We start from the raw sequence: 25,304 nt of genomic DNA on the forward strand, positions 1-25,304 counted from the left end.
ACATTTACAGTGACAATACAAACCCTGAGCACATTGCACAACACACACACACACACACACACACACACACACACACACACACACACACACACACACACACACACACACACACACACACACACACACACACACACACACACACACACACACACACACACACACACACACACACACACACACACACACACACACCTTATATTTGGAGCATTTTCTTTGTAATATTTGTATAATTTAATGTTAATATAGTCTTATAATTGTTTAACAAAAACACCAGGACAAATTCCTCTGAGTGTTAACCTGCCCGGCAACAACGCAGGTTCTGGTTCTGAGGAAACCGCCATATGTGGTCAAGATGAGTCAATAAATAAAAGGTTTAAAATTATTTTACCAATAAATAAATTATGAAATGTCAGAAAAAGAAACCGCTTTCATTACAAAAATACTTCCCATGTGTCAGGACGAGGGACGAGGCCACGTGTGAATGTCTTTTTGAGATCCGACCAAGAGTCCAAGAAATTAGATTTTTATTTTGAAGTCAGAGTTCAGACTTTATTAAAAAACTCAAAATGAGTTACGAGTTTTAGTGAGATAGAAAAGAAAATCATGTGGCCCTGATCCTCTTCCCTACAAGGTTTATTGAACAATGACGGCCTCCCTTTCTCCCACTAATTGGTGAAATATATAATGGCTTCATTTCTAACTCAGAACCAGGACCAGGTTTGTTGCTAGGCAGGTTAACACATACGAGGAATCTGTCCTGGTGTTTTTGGTGCAGACATAAAGATAAAACAACAATTAAAACACTGGTGAATAAACCATTTCAAAGACTGAATTACTCTCATCGAATATGTTTGAAATAGAGGAATAACCGTCTGATGAAACCGGAATAAAACATGTGCAGCTACAGGGTGATTTATAGGCAGCTATTTACATTTAACAAAATATACATAATATCTCCTTTATTCCTGAAAAGCACTTCATCTTTTAAACGGGTTAGTATAATTTCACTCCTTAATATCATTCTAATGGAAGCAGTCTATTTATTCTGTGGATATGTTCTACCTGATCTAGTTTCCATGTTCTGCTGTTCAATAACGTTCATACTGTCAAAACAGTCGGTCTGTATCCTCCACATTTCATAGATTCATATTATACTTGAATACACTTTGCACTTCTGCTGTTTGTTACTAAGTTGAGTCTGACCTGATTTTTAGAATAACTATTAAAGATGTTGTGCTTCTGATTGGTCGAGATGAGGCGGAAGGACACCTTTGCATTGCATCCACAGGCTTCATCTCACTGGTTCCCTCTCAGCGCCCCCGTGTGGCTGACCCTGCAGCTCCGGAGACACAGACTCAAGACGTCCAGATAGTTTTTAAATATTATTTTAATACTTTTCTTAAAAAAAGGTGTTGTACTCCATAATGTGAACAAGATGAATCCATCAGACGCAGGGAAGAGGAAGGAAATCAAAACGGGGGGGGGGGGGGTATAACATCAAAAATAAAAATATGGATTATATAGGATTTGAAAACTACAGGAAACACGATGGCACACGACATCCCAAAACATTTCAAAATAAAACTAGAAGACGGGAAGACAAACAGGAAGCTATAATACAGAGGAAACATCACAATAAAAGCGCAGCAGAAACTCGGCCGCTTCCTCAGACCAGCTTTAAAAAGGGGAGGAAATTAAATAGCAATAAAACCCTTTAATATAAAGTGAAAAGAAGATGCTTTAAATGTAGAAAACGTGAACGGTCAGCACTCAGAGGGGATTTGGCATAGAGAGAAACAGACACCAAGCATCCTCTCCATCAGCATAAAAAAGTTCTTTACAGTAAATCTCTACAAAATCAAGCTCAGAGACCCCCCCCCCCACCTCCTCTCGCGATGGTGACGGTTCGTCGTATATAATATATATTCATGTTTCTATTTATATATATAATATGTATAATTTGTAGGGTCTACAGGCTCTCCGCGCTGCTCCAATCAGAGACCATTAGCAGGAAGTGAGTCTTAGAAAAGTGTGTGTGTGTGTGTGTGTGAGGAAACACACCCAGGTCAATAAAAGACATCCTCCTCTCCCTCACACTTCACAGATTATTCATTGATTAAATTAACTCCTCTTCGTCGTCGTTTCCTTTTTCTCTAAAGTGTAAAAGCTTTTATTCCTCAGATATCATTATGTCCCGTAAACACCAAACCCCCCGCTCTCGTCACATGACACCAGCCAGCTGTTCAACCACTGAGAGAGGTGTGTGTGTGTGTGTGTGTGTGTGTGTGTGTGTGTGTGTGTGTGTCCTCTCAGAACAGATTCTCCTCAAAGATCGCCATCAGGTCGCTCTGGAAGTTTATATCGATGGTGTCGGCCATCTGTAGGAGAGAGAGAGAGAGAGCGAGAGAGAGAGAGGGACAGAGAGGAGAGGGAGAGAGAGAGGGACAGAGAGGAGAGGGGGAGAGAGAGAGGATAGAGAGAGAGGGAGAGAGAGAGAGACAGAGAGGAGAGAGAGGAGCGAGAAGAGGAGAGGGGGAGAGAGAGAGGATAGAGAGAGAGGGAGAGAGAGGAGAGGAGCGAGAGAGGAGAGGGAGAGAGAGATGGACAGAGAGGAGAGAGAGAGGAGAGAGAAGAGGAGAGGGGGAGAGAGAGAGGATAGAGAGAGAGGGAGAGAGAGGAGAGGGAGCGAGAGAGGAGAGGGAGAGAGAGAGAGAAGAGGAGAGGGAGAGAGAGAGAGAGGAGAGAGAAGAGGAGAGGGAGAGAGAGGAGAGGGAAGAGGAGAGGGAGAGAGAGAGAGAGGAAAGAGGAGCATTACAAACTGTCTGTAAAACTTTGAATAAAGACATTTCTCTGGTGTGAAGTCCCGACCTAAAATACCAAAATTAGGAGGAAAATTGAAACTTTTCCTCAAATACCCAAAAATATAATCGGAAAAAAATTGTCCCTAAATCTGAAACCACCTTTTTTCACCAAAAACATAAATAGATTTTTTTCTGAAAATACAAAAAAAGAAAGAATTTCTGGAAATAAAAGAATTTTCTTTTCAGTTTTTCTGAAAATGGACAAATCTCAGAACCAAAATCGTGAAATGTTTCTTCAGGAAATGAAAGACGTCTTGGTTTTGTCGGGATAATAAAAGCTACAGAGTTTTAGTTTAGTTTTAAATTTTGAAGGTTAAAACCGGGGTATATTTCTACGTACCGCCTCTCTGTGGCGCCGCTCCTGCTCTCGGCGGCGGGCCATCTCCCGCTGGTCGATCGCAGCAGGGGGGGGAGGGGGCGGGGCCTGCTGCTGTGGGGGCGGGGCCTGCGGGGAGTGGGTGGGGGGCGTGGAGGCTGGCGGTGTGGGCGCCAGCGGCGACTGTTGCTCCGGGCGCCGGCGAGCTTCCTCCTGCACTCGCCGGGTCGGCTCCACCGGGTCGTCATCGTCTCGGCTTCTGAACAACCAATCAGACTTTAGTTAAACACCAAATACAAGCAGGGGGGGGGGGGGCTGTGAGGACAACAAACATACTAAATAACTAAATACACTCGTAATAATTGGGGGGTTATTATTTTATTTCCCAAAACATAGTAATGATTTTCCGCTGTGTTCATGGTGTCATCCTGTCTCACAGAGAGACACGCGTCTGTAACATGCCTAACGGTACGGAGAGGATTAGGGAACTTCCTCCGAGCTCTGGGGAAATATTCTGGATTCTCAGGAAAAGTCAGAATTTGGAAAACGTAAGGAATCGGAAACTAAACTTTTTTAACGTTTTAAAAACGGCAAAAATAAATAAAAATCAAATTAGAATTCGGGAACAAATTCTAAATAGTCAGAATAAAAACAGAAAGGGAAAGTCCCCCGCACCCAGAGACCCCAACGCCAATCTTTAGGTTTCACATTTCCTAGCGCTCGGTGTGGCAGCTGTTTGTGTTTGTGTTTGTGTTTATGTTTATCATTATGTTTATGTTTGTGTTTATGTTTGTGTTTATGTTTGTGTTTATGTTTGTGTTTATGTTTATCATTATGTTTGTTTGTGTTTGTTTGTGTTTATGTTTATCATTATGTTTGTTTGTGTTTGTGTTTGTGTTTATGTTTGTGTTTATGTTTATCATTATGTTTGTTTGTGTTTGTGTTTGTGTTTATGTTTGTGTTTATGATTGTGTTTATGTTTATGTTTGTGTTTATGATTGTGTTTGTTTTATGTTTATGTTTATGTTTGTGTTTATGTTTGTGTTTATGATTGTTTATGTTTGTGTTTATCATTATGTTTATGTTTGTTTGTGTTTGTGTTTGTGTTTATGTTTGTGTTTATGTTTATGTTTATGATTGTTTATGTTTGTGTTTATGTTTGTGTTTATGTTTGTGTTTATGTTTGTGTTTATGATTGTTTATGTTTGTGTTTATCATTATGTTTATGTTTGTTTATGTTTGTGTTTATGTTTGTGTTTATGTTTGTGTTTATGTTTATGTTTGTGTTTATGATTGTTTATGTTTGTGTTTATCATTATGTTTATGATTGTTTATGTTTGTGTTTATGTTTGTGTTTATGTTTATCATTATGATTGTGTTTGTTTATGTTTGTGTTTATGTTTGTGTTTGTTTGTCTACCGTAGTTTCCCCTCCCGTCGCGCCTGCTCGGCCTTCAGCTGCCGCTCTCTCTCCTCCTTCTCTCGGGCCGCCCGTCTGAACTGCTCGAAGCTGTCGGAGGAGGATCGGACCGATGAGGCTGGAGTGGACTGAGGCCTCTGAGCCAGGCTGGCCCAGGACCCCATGTTTTTCAGCTTCACCTCCTGGGGGGGGGGGGGGAGCAGAACCATTACTATGAAGCTGCTTGCTTTCTATCTCAGCTGTGAGTCTGCTCTCACTCTGATACACACAGAAGCTGCTACGCTAAGATCTCGTACACACCTGAGTCTTTTTGGGAGCGATGGGAGTCTTGGGCTCCTGCTTGATCTTGATGTCTTGCTGAGAGCAGGGGGGGGCGGGGGAGTCAGGGAGGCGAGGAGGAAGGCGAGAACCGTCCAATGGCTTCATGTCTAACCCTGTGGGAGACACGAGTTGGGATGCTTTAAACTCAACATGACCTTCTTCAGATCTGAGGCAGCATGAGGGACTCTGGACTCACTGTGTTTGTGGGAGTCCTGACGCATGGCGGGGCTGAACGGGGCCGGGGGGAGAACTGGAGACAGGGAGGGTTTCTCCTCCTTCACCGGCAGCATGTTGGACCTCTGCTCCTGCGCGCACACACACACACACACACACACAGTAATACATGTCAGAGACACTGCTCTCACACCACCTGGGTGTACTCAGTGTTCCCGGGTCTCACTCACGTGTTTCTTGGTCTGAGGCGGCGACTGCTGTCCCATTGGGAGAAACTGAGGCATCTGAGGAGAGTTCATCATCAGAGGGGAGGGGCTCTCACGCAGGATACCTGGGGAGACAATCAGTTTAATTCAATGCAATAAATCTGCAGGAGAACCAAAGCCTTCATAAAAACAATAGCACGTAATAAGAAATAAGGAAGGTGCTTTTATTTTGAAGGACCATTCACCACTGCAGGAGAGTATCTTACAGGGCTTTTATTTTGAAGGACCATTCACCACTGCAGGAGAGTATCTTACAGGGCTTTTATTTTGAAGGACCATTCACCACTGCAGGAGAGTATCTTACAGGGCTTTTATTTTGAAGGACCGTTCACCACTGCAGGAGAGTATCTTACAGGGCTTTTATTTTGAAGGACCATTCACCACTGCAGGAGAGTATCTTACAGGGCTTTTATTTTGAAGGACCATTCACCACTGCAGGAGAGTATCTTACAGGGCTTTTATTTTGAAGGACCATTCACCACTGCAGGAGAGTATCTTACAGGGCTTTTATTTTGAAGGACCGTTCACCACTGCAGGAGAGTATCTTACAGGGCTTTTATTTTGAAGGACCATTCACCACTGCAGGAGAGTATCTTACAGGGCTTTTATTTTTGAAGGACCATTCACCAATGCTGGGGAGTTTGCCCCCTCACCTGTGGAGAAGCTCTCGGGGTTCTTCCCCCTCGGCGACGGCTGCTGCATCAGTTGCTGCATCTGCTGCACCTTCTGCTGCAGGGCGCTCCCCACCTTCTGGTGCGACGTGGGCGTGTGCAGGTGAGGTGGGGGCTGCCGCATGTGCACTTGTCTCTGAGTGAGGGGGGGGGCTACGGACACGGCCTGCGCATGCATCAGTTGCGCAGAGGGGTGCAGCTGCGGGGCGGGAGGGCGAGGCTGCAGCGATTGCAGGAAGCTTTGCACCTGACTCAGCGGGGTGGGGGTGAGGGATTCTGTGGGCGGAGGCTCCTCGTCGTCCTCCAACAGTGCCTGGGGGGGCTGTGCCGAGAGAGTTCCCAGGATGCCGTGGGACGGGGGCGACGGGGGGCGGGGTCGGAGGGGTGGCTGGAGCAGAGGCGAGGGGGGAGGGCAGCGAGGATGGGGGAGGCTGGGGGGGTTTGGGGGGGAGCGGCGCCGCCCGGTGGCTCGGTCGGGACGGCTGCTGGGGGAGGGCGTTGTGGAGCGCTGCAGAAAACACAACAAACATACGATTAACCTTTCAAAAGAGGGGGGCAGGGGGGGAGTCCTTAAGCCTGACTCAGCATTATGAGTCCTATAACATGACTCAGCATTATGAGTCCTACAACATGAGTCAGCATTTTGAGACCTACAACACGAGTCAGCATTATGAGACTTATACAGCATTGAGTCCTATAACATGAGTCAGCATTATGAGACCTATAACGTCACACAGCATTATGAGTCCTATAACATGACTCTGCATTATGAGTCCTATAACATGAGTCAGCATTATGAGTCCTATAACATGAGTCAGCATTATGAGTCCTATAACAAGAGTCCTATACCAGAGTCAGCATTATTATTATATAGTCCTATACCATGTTTTGGCATTACGAGTCCTATAACATGAGTCAGCATTATGAGTCCTATAACATGACTTGGCATTATGAGTCCTATAACATGACTCGGCATTATGAGACCTATAACATGAGTCAGCATTATGAGTCCTATAACATGAGTCAGCATTATGAGTCCTATAACATGACTTGGCATTATGAGTCCTATAACATGACTCTGCATTATGAGTCCTATAACATGAGTCAGCATTATGAGTCCTATAACACGACTCTGCATTATGAGTCCTATAACATGACTTGGCATTATGAGTCCTATAACACGACTCTGCATTATGAGTCCTATAACACGACTCTGCATTATGAGTCCTATAACACGAGTCTGCATTATGAGTCCTATAACATGAGTCAGCATTATGAGTCCTATAACAAGAGTCCTATACCAGAGTCAGCATTATTATTATATAGTCCTATACCATGTTTTGGCATTACGAGTCCTATAACATGAGTCAGCATTATGAGTCCTATAACACGACTCTGCATTATGAGTCCTATAACATGAGTCAGCATTATGAGTCCTATAACATTGCTTGGCATTATGAGTCCTATAACATGAGTCAGCATTATGAGTCCTATAACACGACTCTGCATTATGAGTCCTATAACATTACTTGGCATTATGAGTCCTATAACATGAGTCAGCATTATGAGTCCTATAACACGACTCTGCATTATGAGTCCTATAACATGACTCAGCATTATGAGTCCTATAACATGAGTCAGCATTATGAGTCCTATAACAAGAGTCCTATACCAGAGTCAGCATTATTATTATATAGTCCTATACCATGTTTTGACATTACGAGTCCTATAACATGAGTCAGCATTATGAGTCCTATAACACGACTCTGCATTATGAGTCCTATAACATGACTCGGCATTATGAGACCTATAACATGACTTGGCATTATGAGTCCGACTCTGCATTGAGTCCTATAACACGACTCGGCATTATGAGACCTATAACATGAGTCAGCATTATGAGTCCTATAACATGACTCTGCATTATGAGTCCTATAACATGACTCGGCATTATGAGTCCTATAACACCACTCGGCATTATGAGACCTATAACATGAGTCTGCATTATGAGTCCTATAACATGAGTCAGCATTATGAGTCCTATAACACGACTCTGCCTTATGAGTCCTATAACACGAGTCTGCATTATGAGTCCTATAACATTACTGCATTATGAGTCCTATAACACCACTCGGCATTATGAGTCCTATAACACCACTCGGCATTATGAGTCCTATAACATGAGTCAGCATTATGAGTCCTATAACACGACTCTGCCTTATGAGTCCTATAACACGAGTCTGCATTATGAGTCCTATAACATTACTGCATTATGAGTCCTATAACACGACTCTGCCTTATGAGTCCTATAACACGAGTCTGCATTATGAGTCCTATAACATGACTCGGCATTATGAGACCTATAACATTACTCGGCTTAATGAGACCTATAACATTACTCGGCTTAATGAGACCTATAACATTACTCGGCATTATGAGACCTATAACATTACTCGGCTTAATGAGACCTATAACATTACTCGGCATTATGAGACCTATAACATTACTCGGCTTAATGAGACCTATAACATTACTCGGCATTATGAGTCCTATAACATTACTCGGCATTATGAGACCTATAACATTACTCGGCATTATGAGACCTATAACATTACTCGGCATTATGAGACCTATAACATTACTCGGCTTAATGAGACCTATAACATTACTCGGCATTATGAGACCTATAACATTACTCGGCTTAATGAGACCTATAACATTACTCGGCATTATGAGACCTATAACATGACTCGGCTTAATGAGACCTATAACATTACTCGGCATTATGAGACCTATAACATGACTCGGCTTAATGAGACCTATAACATTACTCGGCATTATGAGACCTATAACATTACTCGGCATTATGAGACCTGTACTGAGGTTTAGGACTGAGTTGTGCAGCTGAGTGATGTGTACCTGGGGAGGGTATGATGGGATGTTGGTTCAGGAACAGGTGAGTCTCGGCGGGCGTCGGTACGGTGGGTGTGCTGAGGAGGCCGGCCCCGGCAGGGAGGGGAACAGCAGCAGCAGAGACGGTGGGGGGGGGCTCAGCGTTGTGCTGAGTCAGTCGAGGGTTCATGAACTGGGCCAGAGGATCGAACCCTGCGCCAATCAGCTGAGAGGCGTCCAGAGCCGTGACCACCGGGGGGGGCTTGGGCTGAACCACCTGAGGCTGGGGGGCGGCGGTGCTGAGATGGAGGGGGGGGTGCAGCCTCTTCAGGTCTTTGCTAGTGGAGAGCTTCCTCTTGGGAACCAGCCCTGAAACACACAGAACATTCATACAGGAGGAAGTTTGGAGCAGAGCGGCTCTTCCTGATGTTCTGAGCTTCATCTTCATCGTTAACTTAAACCGTAGATCGGGTGATTGTGATTACTGGTTCTGTTGGTGTTATTATGGGATGCGTTGTGTGCCTCACCAATGTCAGAGTCTTCACTGTCGGAGGAGCTGCTGCTGCCAGAAGACGAGGACCCCGTCTTCATCTTCGTCACATTATCCAGAGGCTTCTCTACTGGAACAAAACACATTCACATCAATCCTGATTCACATTTACATTCCTTTTTTTACATATAAACTTTGAGCTGTAACTTATACATTTATATGGTTATTCTCAAAGAAATGTCTTAGTTTTTTACTTAAATCTGAGAGTAAATGTACCACTATAATCTAAAAGCAGGGGTTCTTTCTAGTTACCAGGTGCAGACTAAACCCTGCAGAGAATATCTGTAATCATCTCATAAATGCACTACTATAATATCTGCTATTTCTTTGCAAAATGTCTGATTAATCAAGAGGATTATTTCTTTAAATTGTGTGAGTGTTTTTTTATTATTATTTTTCTTTGTAAAAATGAGAGATGTTTCATTAATTTAAGGTTTCACTATCAGAGAAGATAAACTTGATTATCCCATATTTATAGAGTCTCTTTAGTCTTTAGTTTCCCTCTAGGGCAGGGGTGTCAAACCCAACTTCATCGCGGGCCACATTAGCATTATGGTTGCACTCAAAGAAAATATAAATATAAAATATTTATATTTGTTTAAAATAATGTAACATAACACATTATTCTGTACATATATAATATATATAGAAGAATGTGATGTATTACAGCATTGCCTCTGCTTTGGATAATTATTGGTTTTGGTAATAACTACATCTGAAAGCAGAACTACAACACCTGTACAATTTATTTAAAGAATGAGTTTGGTAGCATCAACACATAGTTGCGCACTGACATACGGTGCACGTAGACACAGAAATACTGTGGGGGCACACTGACACTTCTGTCTGTTAAATATATCCCATGAATTTATCAGATTAAGTTAGCCTTACTATTTTAGATCAAGCACTATTTAAGGATTTAGAATTTTGCAATATTTGAATAGTCTGAAAGCCAAGACTTAGAAACCCCCTGTTCCAGACCCTGGTGTGTATCACCTGTCACTCATTATTGTCAGGGATGGGGAGGGGGGGTGGGAGGAACAGGCGGGAGTTTTCCTCCTGCCTTCTTAAACTTGACACACGTATTTATAAGTATTGATTGTCTGAATATAGAGAAAGTAATTCATGAGCTGCAACTCAAAGACCTCATCTCTTTCTCAAATCACAGAAGTGGAAGTACGCACGTTCATGTAAAACATGAATCCATGTGTCTCTGAAAGAGCCGTAGCGACACCAGACTCTAACAGAGCGGGTCGTTCTGTGAGGATCAGCCGACCGTCGGTTCTGGTTCTGGTCTGGGTTGCTGAAGCAGACTTTGCTCCGTGTTTGGTGTCACTGTGCCGCTGTAGCTCTGTCTCTCACTGCCTCACTCGACGCTGACTGAAGTCGCTTCAGTGCGCATGTCACAAAACAGATGAATTGTGGGACATGTAGTTTATGGGCAACAAGCTTCTGTAAAGCGGCGTGTAGCCGTATAATAAACCTTATATTCTTTGAAAACTCTCGCGTTGGGCCTTGAGTTTGAGGCGTATGCTTTAGGGTGAGGATTGCTCTGCCCTGAGGACGCTGTGAAACAGGATGTACTGGTACCTGAAGGAGTTCCCCTCCCAGCAGTCTCCCAGTGTCTCCTGACTGAAACACACCTCGATGAGTAATGCTGAGTTAGGGCAGGGTGATATGGACCAAAAGTCATATCTTGATATTTTCAAGCACAATGTCGATATAAGATATATATCGACATTGTTTCCGCGCTCCAACTCATGCCGCTGTGTGCTTTCATTTCCAGCCTGCCTGCGTCGCTGTGCCCGTCAGCCTGCCTTGTTGTTTGCAAACTCAAGCCTAAATTTGGGTGTAGGTTACACGGTCACATATCAAGCCGGCCGGCATACCTTTGTGGCAGAAACAGCCTGGTTTAATAATAGGCAAAATGCTGCAATCGTAGCAAAACGGTGGGTGCGTGCAGTCGGTCTATGCATAGCCCATCTTAAATGAGCCGCGGCAATGTTTCTTGAACAGACCGTGTGACGACCGCTCCGATGCTTCGTCGAAATATTTTTTTAATGAAGCCAGGCTTCTCTACGGTCGATACGGGCACCATGTCTTTATGTCTTTCCACCTGTCGCTTGATCGATCGTAAGGTACCGCATTTGTAAACGCAGTTGTAAGAGGTATTTGCTTCGGGGTACTGCGAGCCAGCTTAGGAGTTTGCGTCGCTGCACGTAATTTTAAGCACTCTTCGTGTTGCACTATGTGGTGCTGCTGCTGCCGATATTTGAAAAATATCTATATATTTTCAAATATCGATATATCGCCCAGCTCTACGCTGAGTCATGATCCTACCTGATGTCTTCTTCTTCTTCTTCAGGCAGCTGCACACGTACTTCTCCAGCTCCCGCAGCGTGGATGGCTTCAGCGTCTCGAAGTCGATCTCGATCTCGTCGGGGTTGGAGTTCTTCAGCGACGGCTCGCGGGTCTGGATGATGTGGACCACTCGGCCCAGTTTGTCTCCGGGCAGCTTGTTGATATCCAGACTCAGCTGCCGCTTCTCCTCATACGACATTGGCTTTCCCCTCTCCGACGGGACCGCCCCGAACACATCTGGGGGGCGGGCAAGTCCAGGACATTATGATACTGAAGTAAACCCTCTTTCCACAGGGACCCCTGCCCTGCGCTATAAAGCCCACCGCATTAAGATGACACAGGTCCACACGGGGACATTTTGACTCACCCAGTTCATCCTCTGCTTCCAGAGCGGCTGAGGGGACGAGCGGCGTCGGCCCCGGCTGTGGGGCCATGACCGGGCGACTGTTTTTAACTCCTTCCTTCTTCCTGCAGAGACAGAAGATCAGATTAGCTCCAGGTGTTAAACAACAAGATACACAAAACAGAACACCGGCAGAACAATGAGACAGTACAACCAATGAGAGCAGAGCATGTGTCATGTGATCAGGGGGATCTGCCGGTGGGAAGAGACGTGATTAGAAAATGGAGAGAGTCAGTACTCTGGATGTCAGTGGGAGGGGGATGATTTTTATCAGACATGCACCGCTTTACTCTCAACCACTCCCCCTCTCCCCCCCTCTCCGCCGTCCCCCTACCCGGGTTTTTTGCGCTCCTTCTTCAGAACAATGGGATCCTTGCTGCTCTTGTTTTTCTTGGACGTCTGAATCATCATGGACGGTGGGGGCTCCAGCGGCTCCTCCATCTTCTTCTTGTGCTTCTTCTCCTTCTCCTTCTTCTTCTCTTTCTCCTTCTCCTTCTTCTTGGGTTTGGGGGGGGGCTGCGAGAGGGCGGCCAGCTGCTCGTGCACCGCCTTCAGCTGCAACCACACACAGATCATTTCTTTGTGTTTAACACACAAAACAGGAGCAAAAAAATCACAGACTCCCCTCCCTCGCCTCCTACCTGCAGTGTCATAAGCCCCCCCAATCTTACCTGTTCCTGTAACTCGACCAATCGGTGCTGCCGCTCGTGATCCGAGTCTCCGCCCGACGACTCAGAGGAGGATGAGCTGGAGCTGGAGCTGTCATCCTCGGAGATGGCGGGAGGAGGCGGGGCTTGTCGCATGGAGGGGGCAGGGTGCAGGGCGGAGGACGGGGTGGGAGTGGGGGTCCGATCCTCGGGCTCGTCCGGCATCTTGGCAAAGCGCATCTCAAACACGTCCTGTGGGGAGGAGAGACAGTGAGCACACACACACACACACACACACACACACACACACACAGGTACTGCAGGAAACCAGCCTGCAAGCATCAGGTCCATATATGGACTTCCTGCCGGAGGGGAGCCTAACCCTGCTATGTGCAACACGTGTTACATAACATCTGATCGCCTTCATATGCTCACTGAAATGCTACTCTAACCATGTTCAACTTTTTTGCTTTGGAAAAATAATCTCTGAAGTTTTGTTTCAGAAGAAAAGATGTAAACTATATTTTTCGTGAAAAAATGAAATGATTTTTCTTTCCTGACTTTAATCTCAGAACAAAAAAAACACTTTTGGTCAAATCTAAAGAAAATGTCTGGATTCTACATGTTGAAATGTCAGTCAAAAAGTCACAATTCAAATGCAGAATCAGACTTTTTGTTAGGTCTGACCAAAACTGAACCATTTTTTGACTGACTTTTTCTAAAAGTTTAACATCGAAAACTTTTTTTATCAAAATTTTATCTTAAAGGTTTTTTCTTTTCCAAAAAAAAAATAATTCAGAATTTTGTTTTTAGAATAAAATGAAGACTTATTTTTTTCTGAAAAATATATACAACTTGGAATTTTGACTTTAATCTTCGAATCACAAAGAAAAAACCCCACTTGTGTTCAGATCTCACCTGTAGTTTCCGTGCCATGTTGACCACGTCATGGTCGGGGGGGTTGTACTTGTAGCAGTTCGAGAACATCAGTCGGACGTCAGCAGCGAACTCCTGAGCATCTCGGTACTGCCGGCCGTCCAGCTTTTTCTGAGACAGACACGCTATTTACATTTAATCACAGAAGAGAACTCTACAGGGGGCTGAGGTCAGGGGGTGTGAGTACTTGTACTGCAGTATGTGAGTAAACTGTAGTATGGAGCACTCTGTGGTACTGACCTTGACCGTGCTGAGGTCCATGGGGTGCTTGATGATGTCGTGGTAGTCGTGCAGCCCCAGGGCCCTGGCGTCGACGGGCTTGTAGAAGGGCCAGGCGTAGCCGATGTGTTTTTTGGACAGCAGCTCCTTGAGGACTCGGTTGCAGGACCTCAGCTGCTCCTGCCGGCTCTGAGAGGCGCCCCCTCCCAACGCCGCCTCAACCCCCCCCGGGTGATGCTGGGAGTCCGGCTGAGACGCCTCCTTCTTGGGCGTCTTGGACGGGCGGATGCTGTCCCGCCGCGGCCGAGAGTCGGCGGAGAGGGGCGAGGATTCGCTGAGCTGGTCGTTGGCGGTGGGAGTCGTGGTGTCGGCTTTCCTCTTCTGACTCTTCCTCTGCTGCGGGACAGGAAGAGGTGGAGCAATACTTCAATACTGGAACTGATTTAAAAATAAAGGTGACCAAGAATTCATTTAAAAATAAAAGGGACCTGAATCGGATTTCAAAATAAAAGGGACCTAGAACTTATTTCAAAATAATCAACCATCATCCTACATCCTTATGAATACAGTTTATATTTTGACACCTGCAATCCTGTCTTTACCTTGATGAGAGCGGGGCAGTTCTGCAGCATGGGGGGGAGGCCGGGGTGACTCGGGGCTGGTGGGGGAACGGAGGTGAGTCCCTGGGTGAGGACCTCAGGTGAGGACAGGGGGAAGGAGGGTCCCAGGTGGGAGGTGGGGGTGGGGGGAACACGAGGGAGCTGAGGGGGAAGGAGGAGAGGCTGGGCGGGGGGGCCCTGAGGGGTGGGCACTGCACGAGTGTGAGGTGTGGTGGGGGGGGAGGAGAAGCCCCGAGTGTGGGGGGTGGTGGAGGGGGAGGAGGAGTCCTGGCCCGAGTCGGACTTGGAGATCACACCTGGAAGAAAAATATAAATAAAAACAACAAGTTTTCAGGTCAACTTTTAATGGAAAAATGACTTTGAAATAGAAATAACTTACTTCAGAATAATAACCAAAAAGAACTGATTTCAAATAAAAGTTCAATCCTGAATGAATTGAAGTGGAACTTGAATAATGAATATAGAGAGGTAGCACACCTGGAGTTGGCTATAACAATCACCTGGTGTCATCCACAGCTAAATGTACCCAGATATGATTAACAAGCCCTGATATCCTTTCCATGACTCTGTGGGGGCATCAGCCATCTTCTATGGTGTGGCCTGCTGGGGCTGCAGCATCTAGGCTGCTGACAGGAAGCGATTGAACACACTGATAAGGAAGGCCAGCTCTGTCCTGGGGAGTCCTCTGGACCCTGTGGAGGTGGTGGGAGACAGGAGAATGGCAGCCTAGCTGTCCTCCCTGCTGGACAATGTGTCCCACCCCCTCCAGGTCCCCCTGTCTGCACTGTGCTCCTTCAGTGACAGGCTGCAGCCCCTGCGGTGCCTCAGGCAGAGATACCGCAGGTCCTTCCTTCCTGCAGCGGTCACACTCTATAACCAGCATGGCCCCCGGTAGACCCCCTCACATATTACATCACTGACTATAACCCCCCCCCCGTGTTAATAACTGTGCAACACATATCTGGCTGCTATACTTCTATCTGTGTGTATTTTGTAAACTGTGTGCTTCTTGTATATATTGTCAGTATGTGGGTAACATGAAGCTGTCTCTCTCTGCTGTAACAATGAACATGTCCCCTCTGTGGGACAATCAGAGGTATTCTGATTTTGATGTCCCGCCCCTCTGTTCACCTGTTGAAGGGACAAGGTTTAATAATGAACAATAAGCCTGGAGCCATTAAGATGTTAAAGAAACATTGTTCTGAGGGAGGTGAAGCGGTGCAGAGAACATAGGAACTGAACGTACGAGTTCAGCAGGTCAGGTGAGTCACAAACACACAGCCAGAACACCCGGATCATACCCAAATTTAACTTCATCCTAAACTGACCATTTGCATTCATGCACTGACTTCAATATATAAGTAACCATGAAATGATCCGACTTCAAGACAAAAGTCACCAAAAACCGTCTTCAAGACAAAAGTCCACCAAAAACCGACTTCAAAACAAAAGTCACCAAAACCGACTTCAAAACAAAAGTCACCAAAAACCGACTTCAAAACAAAAGTCACCAAAAACCGACTTCAAGACAAAAGTCACCAAAAACCGACTTCAAGACAAAAGTCACCAAAAACCGACTTCAAAACAAAAGTCACCAAAAACCGACTTCAAAACAAAAGTCACCAAAAACCGACTTCAAAACAAAAGTCACCAAAAACCGACTTCAAAACAAAAGTCACCAAAAACCGACTTCAAGACAAAAGTCACCCAGAACCGACTTCTAAACAAAAGTCACCAAAAACCGACTTCAAAACAAAAGTCACCAAAAACCGACTTCAAAACAAAAGTCACCCAAAACCGACTTCAAAACAAAAGTCACCCAGAACCGACTTCAAACAAAAGTCACCAAAACCGACTTCAAAACAAAAGTCACCAAAACCGACTTCAAAACAAAGTCACCAAAAACCGACTTCAAAACAAAAGTCACCAAAAACCGACTTCAAAACAAAAGTCACCAAAAACCGACTTCAAGACAAAAGTCACCAAAAACCGACTTCAAAACCAAAGTCACCAAAAACCGACTTCAAAACAAAAGTCACCAAAAACCGACTTCAAAACAAAAGTCACCCAAAACCGACTTCAAAACAAAAGTCACCAAAAACCGACTTCAAAACAAAAGTCACCAAAACCGACTTCAAAACAAAAGTCACCAAAAACCGACTTCAAAACAAAAGTCACCAAGAACCGACTTCAAAACAAAAGTCACCAAAAACCGACTTCAAAACAAAAGTCACCCAAAACCGACTTCAAAACAAAAGTCACCAAAAACCGACTTCAAAACAAAAGTCACCAAAAACCGACTTCAAAACAAAAGTCACCCAGAACCGACTTCAAAACAAAAGTCACCAAAAACCGACTTCAAAACAAAAGTCACCCAGAACCGACTTCAAAACAAAAGTCACCAAAAACCGACTTCAAGACAAAAGTCACCAAAAACCGACTTCAAAACAAAAGTCACCAAAAACCGACTTCAAAATAAAAGTCACCAAAAACCGACTTCAAAACAAAAGTCACCAAAAACCGACTTCAAGACAAAAGTCACCCAAAACCGACTTCAAGACAAAAGTCACCAAAAACCGACTTCAAGACAAAAGTCACCAAAAACCGACTTCAAGACAAAAGTCACCAAAAACCGACTTCAAGACAAAAGTCACCAAAAACCGACTTCAAAACAAAAGTCACCAAAAACCGACTTCAAGACAAAAGTCACCAAAAACCGACTTCAAGACAAAAGTCACCAAAAACCGACTTCAAAACAAAAGTCACCAAAAACCGACTTCAAAACAAAAGTCACCAAAAACCGACTTCAAAACAAAAGTCACCAAAAACCGACTTCAAGACAAAAGTCACCAAAAACCGACTTCAAGACAAAAGTCACCAAAAACCGACTTCAAAATAAAAGTCACCAAAAACCGACTTCAAGACAAAAGTCACCAAAAACCGACTTCAAGACAAAAGTCACCAAAAACCGACTTCAAGACAAAAGTCACCAAAAACCGACTTCAAGACAAAAGTCACCAAAAACCGACTTCAAGACAAAAGTCACCAAAAACCGACTTCAAGACAAAAGTCACCAAAAACCGACTTCAAAACAAAAGTCACCAAGACCCAATTCTAAAAATACCCTCCTTCCCAGGAGTGAAAGTGTAAGGCAATTTGAGACAAGTCCCTTCAAAGCGTCTAAGAGGGACATGTGATGTAAACAATCATTTTGCAGATCAGCTGTTTCCTCTAAAGTGAAAACTCTCACCTGGCTCCCGGCGGCCCCCCCGGCGTCCCTTTGTTACCACGGCGATCTCCTTCTCCTCCTGCGGCATCTCTGTGATCTTGTGCAGGAAAACTTTCTCCAGAGCCTCCGCCATCAGCACGATGTCATCGCCAGGCTACACACACACACACACACACACACACACACACACACACACACACACACACACACACACACACACACACACACACACACACACACACACACACACACACACACACACACACACACACACACACACACACACACACACGTTGAGGATCATGTGTCACCTGGACTCGATACACTATTTTGAGTGACGCGAGTAAACACTGCGCTTCTGGCTATCGATTATTATTACTTAGTTTTTACTTAGTTTTTATTTCAGTTCCAGCAAATGCAAACATATTCCCACTCTTACACACACACACACACACACACACACACACACACACACACACACACACACACACACACACACACACACACACACACACACACACACACACACACACACACACACACACACACTTTTGCATATTGTTTTTCCATTTTTTCAACAACTGTATCAGCATATTTTATACAAGTAGAAAACGATTAAAGGAATTGAAGAGAAGAAGAGTAAATACATGTGAAGTAAATATAAGTATATTAAGAAATCAAATTAAATAAAGAAATAAAAACAGAAGCTGCAGAAGGGGGTGGACGGAGGACTTGTGTGTTAATGTGTGTACTCATTTGCCAACACCTATGCCGCCACAAACATTGTTGGTTGGGAGGGCGTAGATACTGTCATGATCCAGAAGGTGTGGGGAAATTTGGATCAATTCACTGTATTAGTGTAGTAATGGCAGGGTTCCATCTTCTAATAAATATATCTGTTGGAAGTGTCAAACAATATGTTATTTGTTCCATCTGATAGATTTCCCGCACCTTCTCAGTCCATAGGTTGTATGTTGGGGGGTCAGGTTTTAACCACTTCATTGTGATACATTTAATTGCTGCTGTTTGGAAAAGATATTTCCTCGCTCTTCCATCGATGCCTCCAGGTATAACTCCTAATAATGCAACCTTTGGATCCTTTATGAATTGTTGATGAAACACTTCATTAAGGGCCTCAAACACATCATCCCAGAACGTTCTTAGTTTAGGGCATGTCCAAAAGATATGGGTATGGTTACCTATTTGCGCACCACAATACCGGAAAAATCTTGTAATTACCTTCCGGCTATCGATTATTTTATATTATCTATCGATTATTTTGATAATCGATTAATCTGATGATTATTTCTACGATTAATCCATTCATCGGATAGAAATCGAGCACTGTAACGTGACTTTAACTTTACTTATTGTCTTTCTTTTGATGTACCTTTGTAAAGCGACTTTGAGCACCTGTAAAAGCGCTTATAAAATACATTTATTATGATTATTAAATATAGCACACAGTGTCTCACCCCAACCCACTTTCTGCAAATTTGCAAACACTTTTGAAAATAGCCGAATCAATAAATGGGCATAGTTTAAATAAGTCAAGTTAGCCGTCAGTTTGTTTAGTATTTGGCCGTGTCATAAGCCGGATAATGTGCAGCGAGCCGGTCATTGTTGAAGAAAACACCGACAGTATCATCACAGAGACCGACGCGAAGCGGAGGGATCTTGATCGGGGGGTTTTCTCTCAAAGACCTCTTCGCTGCACATTATCCCTTACTGGTCCTCATTTTAAATAGGTCATAAAAATTACCAATAATTATGGATATCGACCGATATGAAACACTTATATCATGATACCGTTTTCAGCCATATCGCCCAGCCCTAGTGTGAATGCACCATTAGTCATGTGTCCGGGGTGGGGGGGGCTGACCTTGTTGTAGATGTAGCAGTTGGTGAACATGGTGTTGAAGTCCTGAATGCAGTCCTGAGCGTTCCAGTAGTAGTGGCTCTCCAGACGCTTCTTTATGGTTCCCATGTCCATCGGGATCTTGATGATCTTGTAGTAGTCCTGAGGGAGAGGCAGAGCGGGGGGGTGAGGGTGTGCAAGAGGGCGAGGAATGTGAGGAGAGAAACTGTGGCAAAGGCTACGAGTAGAACAACAAATATGAGAGAAGGTACTGCAGGCAGAAACTCCTCCACTGTGCAGCAGAAATGCATCTGTGTCTGGAGAATAAATAAAGATGTATGTGGAAGCTGTCCGTCTGTTTTGGACGATGATTACAGGCAGGTGTGACTCACAGGTAAGCCGAGCTTGATGGCATCTACAGGAGCCTGGAAGGGCCATGCAAAGTGATGTTTCCACAAAGTCTTCAACACCTCTTTAAGCAGGAACTGAGAAAGACAAAGAATCATAGAAAAACATCCGTCAAACGTAATTCAAATCCCAAGCAGGGCTGCACAGGCTCCTATATATGAAATGAGGACAATACAGTAACTATGGTGCCATTGTTTTGAAAATGATGCTTCTACCTGAGCTTCCTTTGACGACAAAGTAACTCTTTGGGGCTTTTATTTTTGAAAAACAAGCCCTTGAGTCCCTGTAAAAGTACAGTTACTTTCCTGGCTTTTATTTATGTTGAAAGCATCTTACCTGGAGCTTGCTGTGAGTATACAGTTACTCCGTGGGACTTTTACTGAGCATTCTGTAACCATACAGGGCGTCTATAGACAGGGCTTTTATTTTGAAAAACATGTCCCTTCTCAAGCTTCCCGTTAAAGTAACTCTATGGGGCTTTTATTTTGAAGCTAGTACCTGCAGCTGGTTGGTCTGTCTCTTGGGTCTGACGGGGTTCCATGTTTCGGGGGCAGGCGGGTTGAAGGCGAGGGGCGGGGGGGCGGAAGGAGGGTTCTGGCTGCTGCCGGCCTCCAGACCGTCTCCCATGGCGGGGTGGGGGTTCAGTGACGGAGCTTTGAGCAGACCGGGGGGGGGGCCCCTCAGGCCATTACAGGACACACTCGACTCTCTGCAGGAACACAGCAGCAGCGCAGGGTCAGGGTGTCTTCAGGATATTATATATTATTTCAACACAAACACCTCATAACTATACCGGAGCACTCAGTGACTCGTTATCTGGGATGTATTTCATGTTTGGAGACTCACATGTTTGTAGCTGTGCAGCTGTGTTAATCCAGATGTGTGATCATATCTCAGCTGATGTGGTGGTGTTTTTTCTGGTGGAGGTTATCAGCTGTGTGTGTGTGTGTGTGTGTGTGGGGGGGGGGCGGGGGGGAGGGGGCAAGGAGACCACGACACAGGGGGGTGGGGTCACACCTGAGGGGAGAGAGGCAGACCTGGTTAATATCATTATTCATATTTAACGGATTAAGCTGCATTCCCCATATGCTGTGCATGTGAGAGGAGGTTCTGCAGGGAAGGAGCACATCATGAAGCAGGTTCTCCTCTGTGGTTCACCATTAAAACCAGTAGTTTCAGAACCTTTTTAACAGATTAATGTAATGCAAAGTGCAAGGGCCCTGTCCCCGGTATAAATGACACCCATGCACCATTGTGTAAATAATTCCTCTACAGGTTTTATCTCGTGTGGATGCAGATATCAGGGGTCTAAGAGGAGCCGGCTGCATGTAGGCTGCTGTAATGGATGAATCAGGTGAACCCTGACCCCGGTATCAGGCGGTCTTCTGGTGAACACTGATCAAAGGTCCTTTGAGGAATTTCTCTGTCCGGGCTGAGAGCAAACAAATACGATATCTGAGCTTCAGAGTGGCGTGAGCCGCATACGTATTAAAACTGCCCCGATCACTCGCCTAATTCCTTACTAGTAATAAAACACTACATATGTTGTCATTTACACATGTTGAAATATTAAGGTATGATGCATCGATGCAGATTAAAGCAGTTTATTTATTATTGAGTTAAACTCTTCTAACAGTGCTGCTGCAACCCGTCCTGCAGACACACCCTTTAGATCCTCAGGAGGACACCTACTGACACAGAGGGGGATCTGGTCCATCCTACATCCAAGATATGGTCCAACCATACACTCCATCACTCCGCTCTGCATCAGCCAATCAGCTCCCTCCCTGCGCAGTGGAACCAGGTCCTCCCCCCAACAAAGACTCCCCGTCTGCTCTCCTGGTTCCTGATGGTGGAAGGAGCTTCCCTCTGTCATCAGGACAGAGAGTCTACATACCCTCCTTCACAAACTGAAGACCCCCCTGTTTCTCTTGTAGTCTACCTGATGCAGCAGCTCCTATTATGGTCTGGCCTGTTTGAAGTGAACGTGTCAGCTGTTCTTGTTGTCCTGAGTTTGAATCTTTATGGTTTATTCCACTTACTGTAACTCACTTTGGATTAAAGCCTCAGCTAAATGTAATGTAAAAACATCCAGTATCATGCAACTTACTCATTATTTAGGGATGCATGATACATATGGGGCCAATAATGGAAATGTGTAGTATCTTGTATAATTCCAATAATTACATTATTATTATTATTATTATTATTATTATTATCCAAAGCTCCACCATCAAACACACGTAGTAATTTAAACCATAAACAAATGAATCATCGTTCGAAGATGTTCATGTTGACAATAGAGATGTCAGTTGTATTAAGTCATCAGTAGTAAGATGTATCATAATATGATAGTGAAACACTTTCAGGCAGCCTTTTTCCTGCACAATAATTGATGCACTTTAATGTATTTTGCTGATGCCAACCTGATTACTCTAAGGTTTCCAACGCAGGAGTATGTTTTGCTGAAGTAAAGCATCTAAATACGTCAACATTTCCCACTTAAACCCAACTTATATATAATATCTCAACAACATGCAACGACAGAAGCAATGCTAAGCTAACAATAATAAAACTACCTAACGCATTGACTCGTAAATCAATTATTACACCACATTGACAACCATGTTGCTGCTATTTCAAAACACTAAACCACTAGTAACGTCACGCAAAGAGAGCTAATTCTGACAGAAATCGTTATTGAACAGGAACGAAAAGAGAATTATAATTTAAAAGAAATCTGTCCATTTCTAACCTTCCCTCAGCACGCCGCCATGTCCGCTGACAGAACCGCACGTAAACGTCCTCTCAGAATATCACGTAAACTACGCACGCCGCTCTTTACATGAGATGTTGCCTGCGTAACTTGCGTAACCTAGGCTGCAGACGGAACGTAAATTACCTCACGACCTCACGGCCTCCGGGGCTTTTTCGTTTTAGGTTGTTTATTTACTTGATGTTACTGTTTGTATTATTGTATATGTCCACCCCTGATGTGAACTCTTTTGTTTATAAAATATATTCATAACCGTTAGTGAATAAATAAAGGAAAGTAAAAGAAAGTACACGGATGTGGGCCCAATGAGCATGCGCAGTTGAGTGTTCCCTTAAGTCCCGCCTCCTCTCTATCAATCAGATAGATGGAGCTCTTTATAACTTTTACACCCTAATGATTTAAAGGACTATAACAGACATCATACAGGGGAGTTCATTTAGTTTGAATTACCCTCTGATTTATCCTTTTTTAATTTGTATATATGAAAATCATATCAGGGGTAGAAATATAAAGTAAGAAATGAAGATACATAAAATAAAATAAATGAAAATACAGTTTCAGATAAAATATTTCATAAATACACCCCAAGTTTTGATAGCCTTTTTATTTATTATGTTTTTAACAGTGCTACTATAGTCTGTATAGTCCGGCAGGGTTCAGTTTGTAGGGACTTGGCCTGGGCACCATAGGGTCAGCCGTTCCAAGTGCCCGAACAGACCTATAATATGGAGTGTGGACTAGTACTTGGAGAGCTCCCAGTTCGCCTCCTGGGCACTGCCATGGTGCCCTTGAGCAAAACACCGGACAACCCAACCCCCACCGCATTGTCCCGGGGCATAATAGATGCCCACTGCTCCTTGTACTAGGATGGGTTAAATGCAGAGTTCTAATTTCACTGTGTGCATGAAGATGTGTGACAATCTAAAGAGGGTTTCATGTCCACTAATTATTGGTCAAATTGTTCAAAATTAGGTTTGGAGTCAGCCCGTCTCCTTTTATGTGTAAGAACATGTCTCTCTGCTGGATGTTACTTCAAAAATATATATAATACATAAAATAAATGGCCAATACTGTCTAACTGTAAATTACAAAATAACAAATATTCCTGTGCAACACATCCCCCCTGACAGCAGAGACTCAGCTCCAGAGAGTCTCTGCTGTCAACAGGACATGACTTCACTCTGTACATATGTCTATATCTAATATACCATTCTCCCACACTAATATAATATCACTTTTATTTTGTGTTAGCTGTGATTTAGCAATTCATAGAGTTTTATTTGTCAGATCGTTCACAGATTCAGTTTTATCTTCTATTCGGAGATGTTTATATTGTATAAGTCTTCATTTTCCACTCTTTTTATTCCTTATTGTGTGCAACACTTTGTTTTACTCACTGCTGCAATAAAAACATTTCCAGATTTGTGATTAGTTCAGTATATGTTATCTTGTATACACCCTAAATCTATGCAGTGTTTTTGTTTTTGCATGATATCTTGAGTGTAAGATTTTAAAAGAAACCTCCTTGCCCTTTGTTATTGAGCAGAAATGTGTTTGTAATTGATTTCTCTATAATTGAATCTTCCTCTGGGCAGATTTACACTTTGTATGCAATTCTTAATGTATTTTTATACATAAACACACTCCATAGATATATATCCTTCATTATTGATATATATATATATGTTAACTGTTTTGCATTTCTTGTTTATCTTATCTAAGTCAATGGGAGGTGGGCCCAATGACACAGGAGGTGTTGCAGTACCACCATTTGACCACTACGTAGAATCAGCATGAAGAAGTGGCGCACTTCCTTCCTTTGGAGCTTTGGCTACAAACAAACAGCAGCTAGCCTTTAGCCTGTTAGCATGATAGTCTGTTAGCTCTACTCTTGACAGCTCCGTTGCCTTGAGAACGAGCTCCTATCCACGAGTATCAACAGTTAGGAGGACTCGACACAGCATACAACACAATAACAACAACAACAAAGCTCGCTTTAAACACTAAAGAGTAAAACACAGAGCCGGCTGAAGGCCCGCGAGGACGACAGCGAGGCGCACACTGACAGCGCGGGAAATCCGCTCACGGTAAAGGGTTTTGGCAGGTTTCCCCGGGTTCCCGCGCTGCTTAAACCCTTAACAGTGGTCCTGAGAGGGTCTTTAAATGGTGGTTTACCTTCTTTATGTGGCTGTCAGTCAGCAGACCTTCCTCGCCCCAAATCCAGAACAAACAGTCCCGTCCGTTTCACGTCGGGTGAAGACGTCAGACGCACGGTAGGCGGGGCTAAGGTTTGACAGCTGACTCCCCCCCTCCTTCTCAGTGGGTAACATCCGGGTACCATCACGCAATATCTGGCAATGATTTCAGAGACGGAAAC

At 44.1% G+C, this 25,304-nt stretch overlaps 1 protein-coding gene across 1 annotated transcript; it reads right to left on the minus strand.

The window, feature by feature from the left end:
- Nucleotides 1-1,369: 1,369 nt before the first annotated feature.
- LOC134862712 (bromodomain-containing protein 4-like) lies at nucleotides 1,370-25,172 on the minus strand. The gene is given in 23 exon segments (XM_063880733.1): nucleotides 1,370-2,378; nucleotides 3,202-3,436; nucleotides 4,597-4,778; nucleotides 4,897-5,030; nucleotides 5,114-5,222; nucleotides 5,322-5,422; nucleotides 6,011-6,441; nucleotides 6,443-6,536; nucleotides 8,948-9,289; nucleotides 9,448-9,540; nucleotides 11,811-12,068; nucleotides 12,199-12,299; nucleotides 12,569-12,789; nucleotides 12,906-13,133; nucleotides 13,800-13,928; nucleotides 14,058-14,432; nucleotides 14,639-14,952; nucleotides 17,907-18,039; nucleotides 19,768-19,905; nucleotides 20,136-20,228; nucleotides 20,650-20,860; nucleotides 20,998-21,168; nucleotides 25,103-25,172. Coding segments are annotated over 21 exon segments (3,909 nt in total). The 5' UTR covers nucleotides 20,779-20,860; nucleotides 20,998-21,168; nucleotides 25,103-25,172; the 3' UTR covers nucleotides 1,370-2,309.
- Between the last annotated feature and the right edge of the window lie 132 nt (nucleotides 25,173-25,304).

Source organism: Eleginops maclovinus, chromosome 4 (assembly GCF_036324505.1).
Source record: "Eleginops maclovinus isolate JMC-PN-2008 ecotype Puerto Natales chromosome 4, JC_Emac_rtc_rv5, whole genome shotgun sequence".
Classification (NCBI taxonomy): Eukaryota; Metazoa; Chordata; class Actinopteri; order Perciformes; family Eleginopidae; genus Eleginops; species Eleginops maclovinus.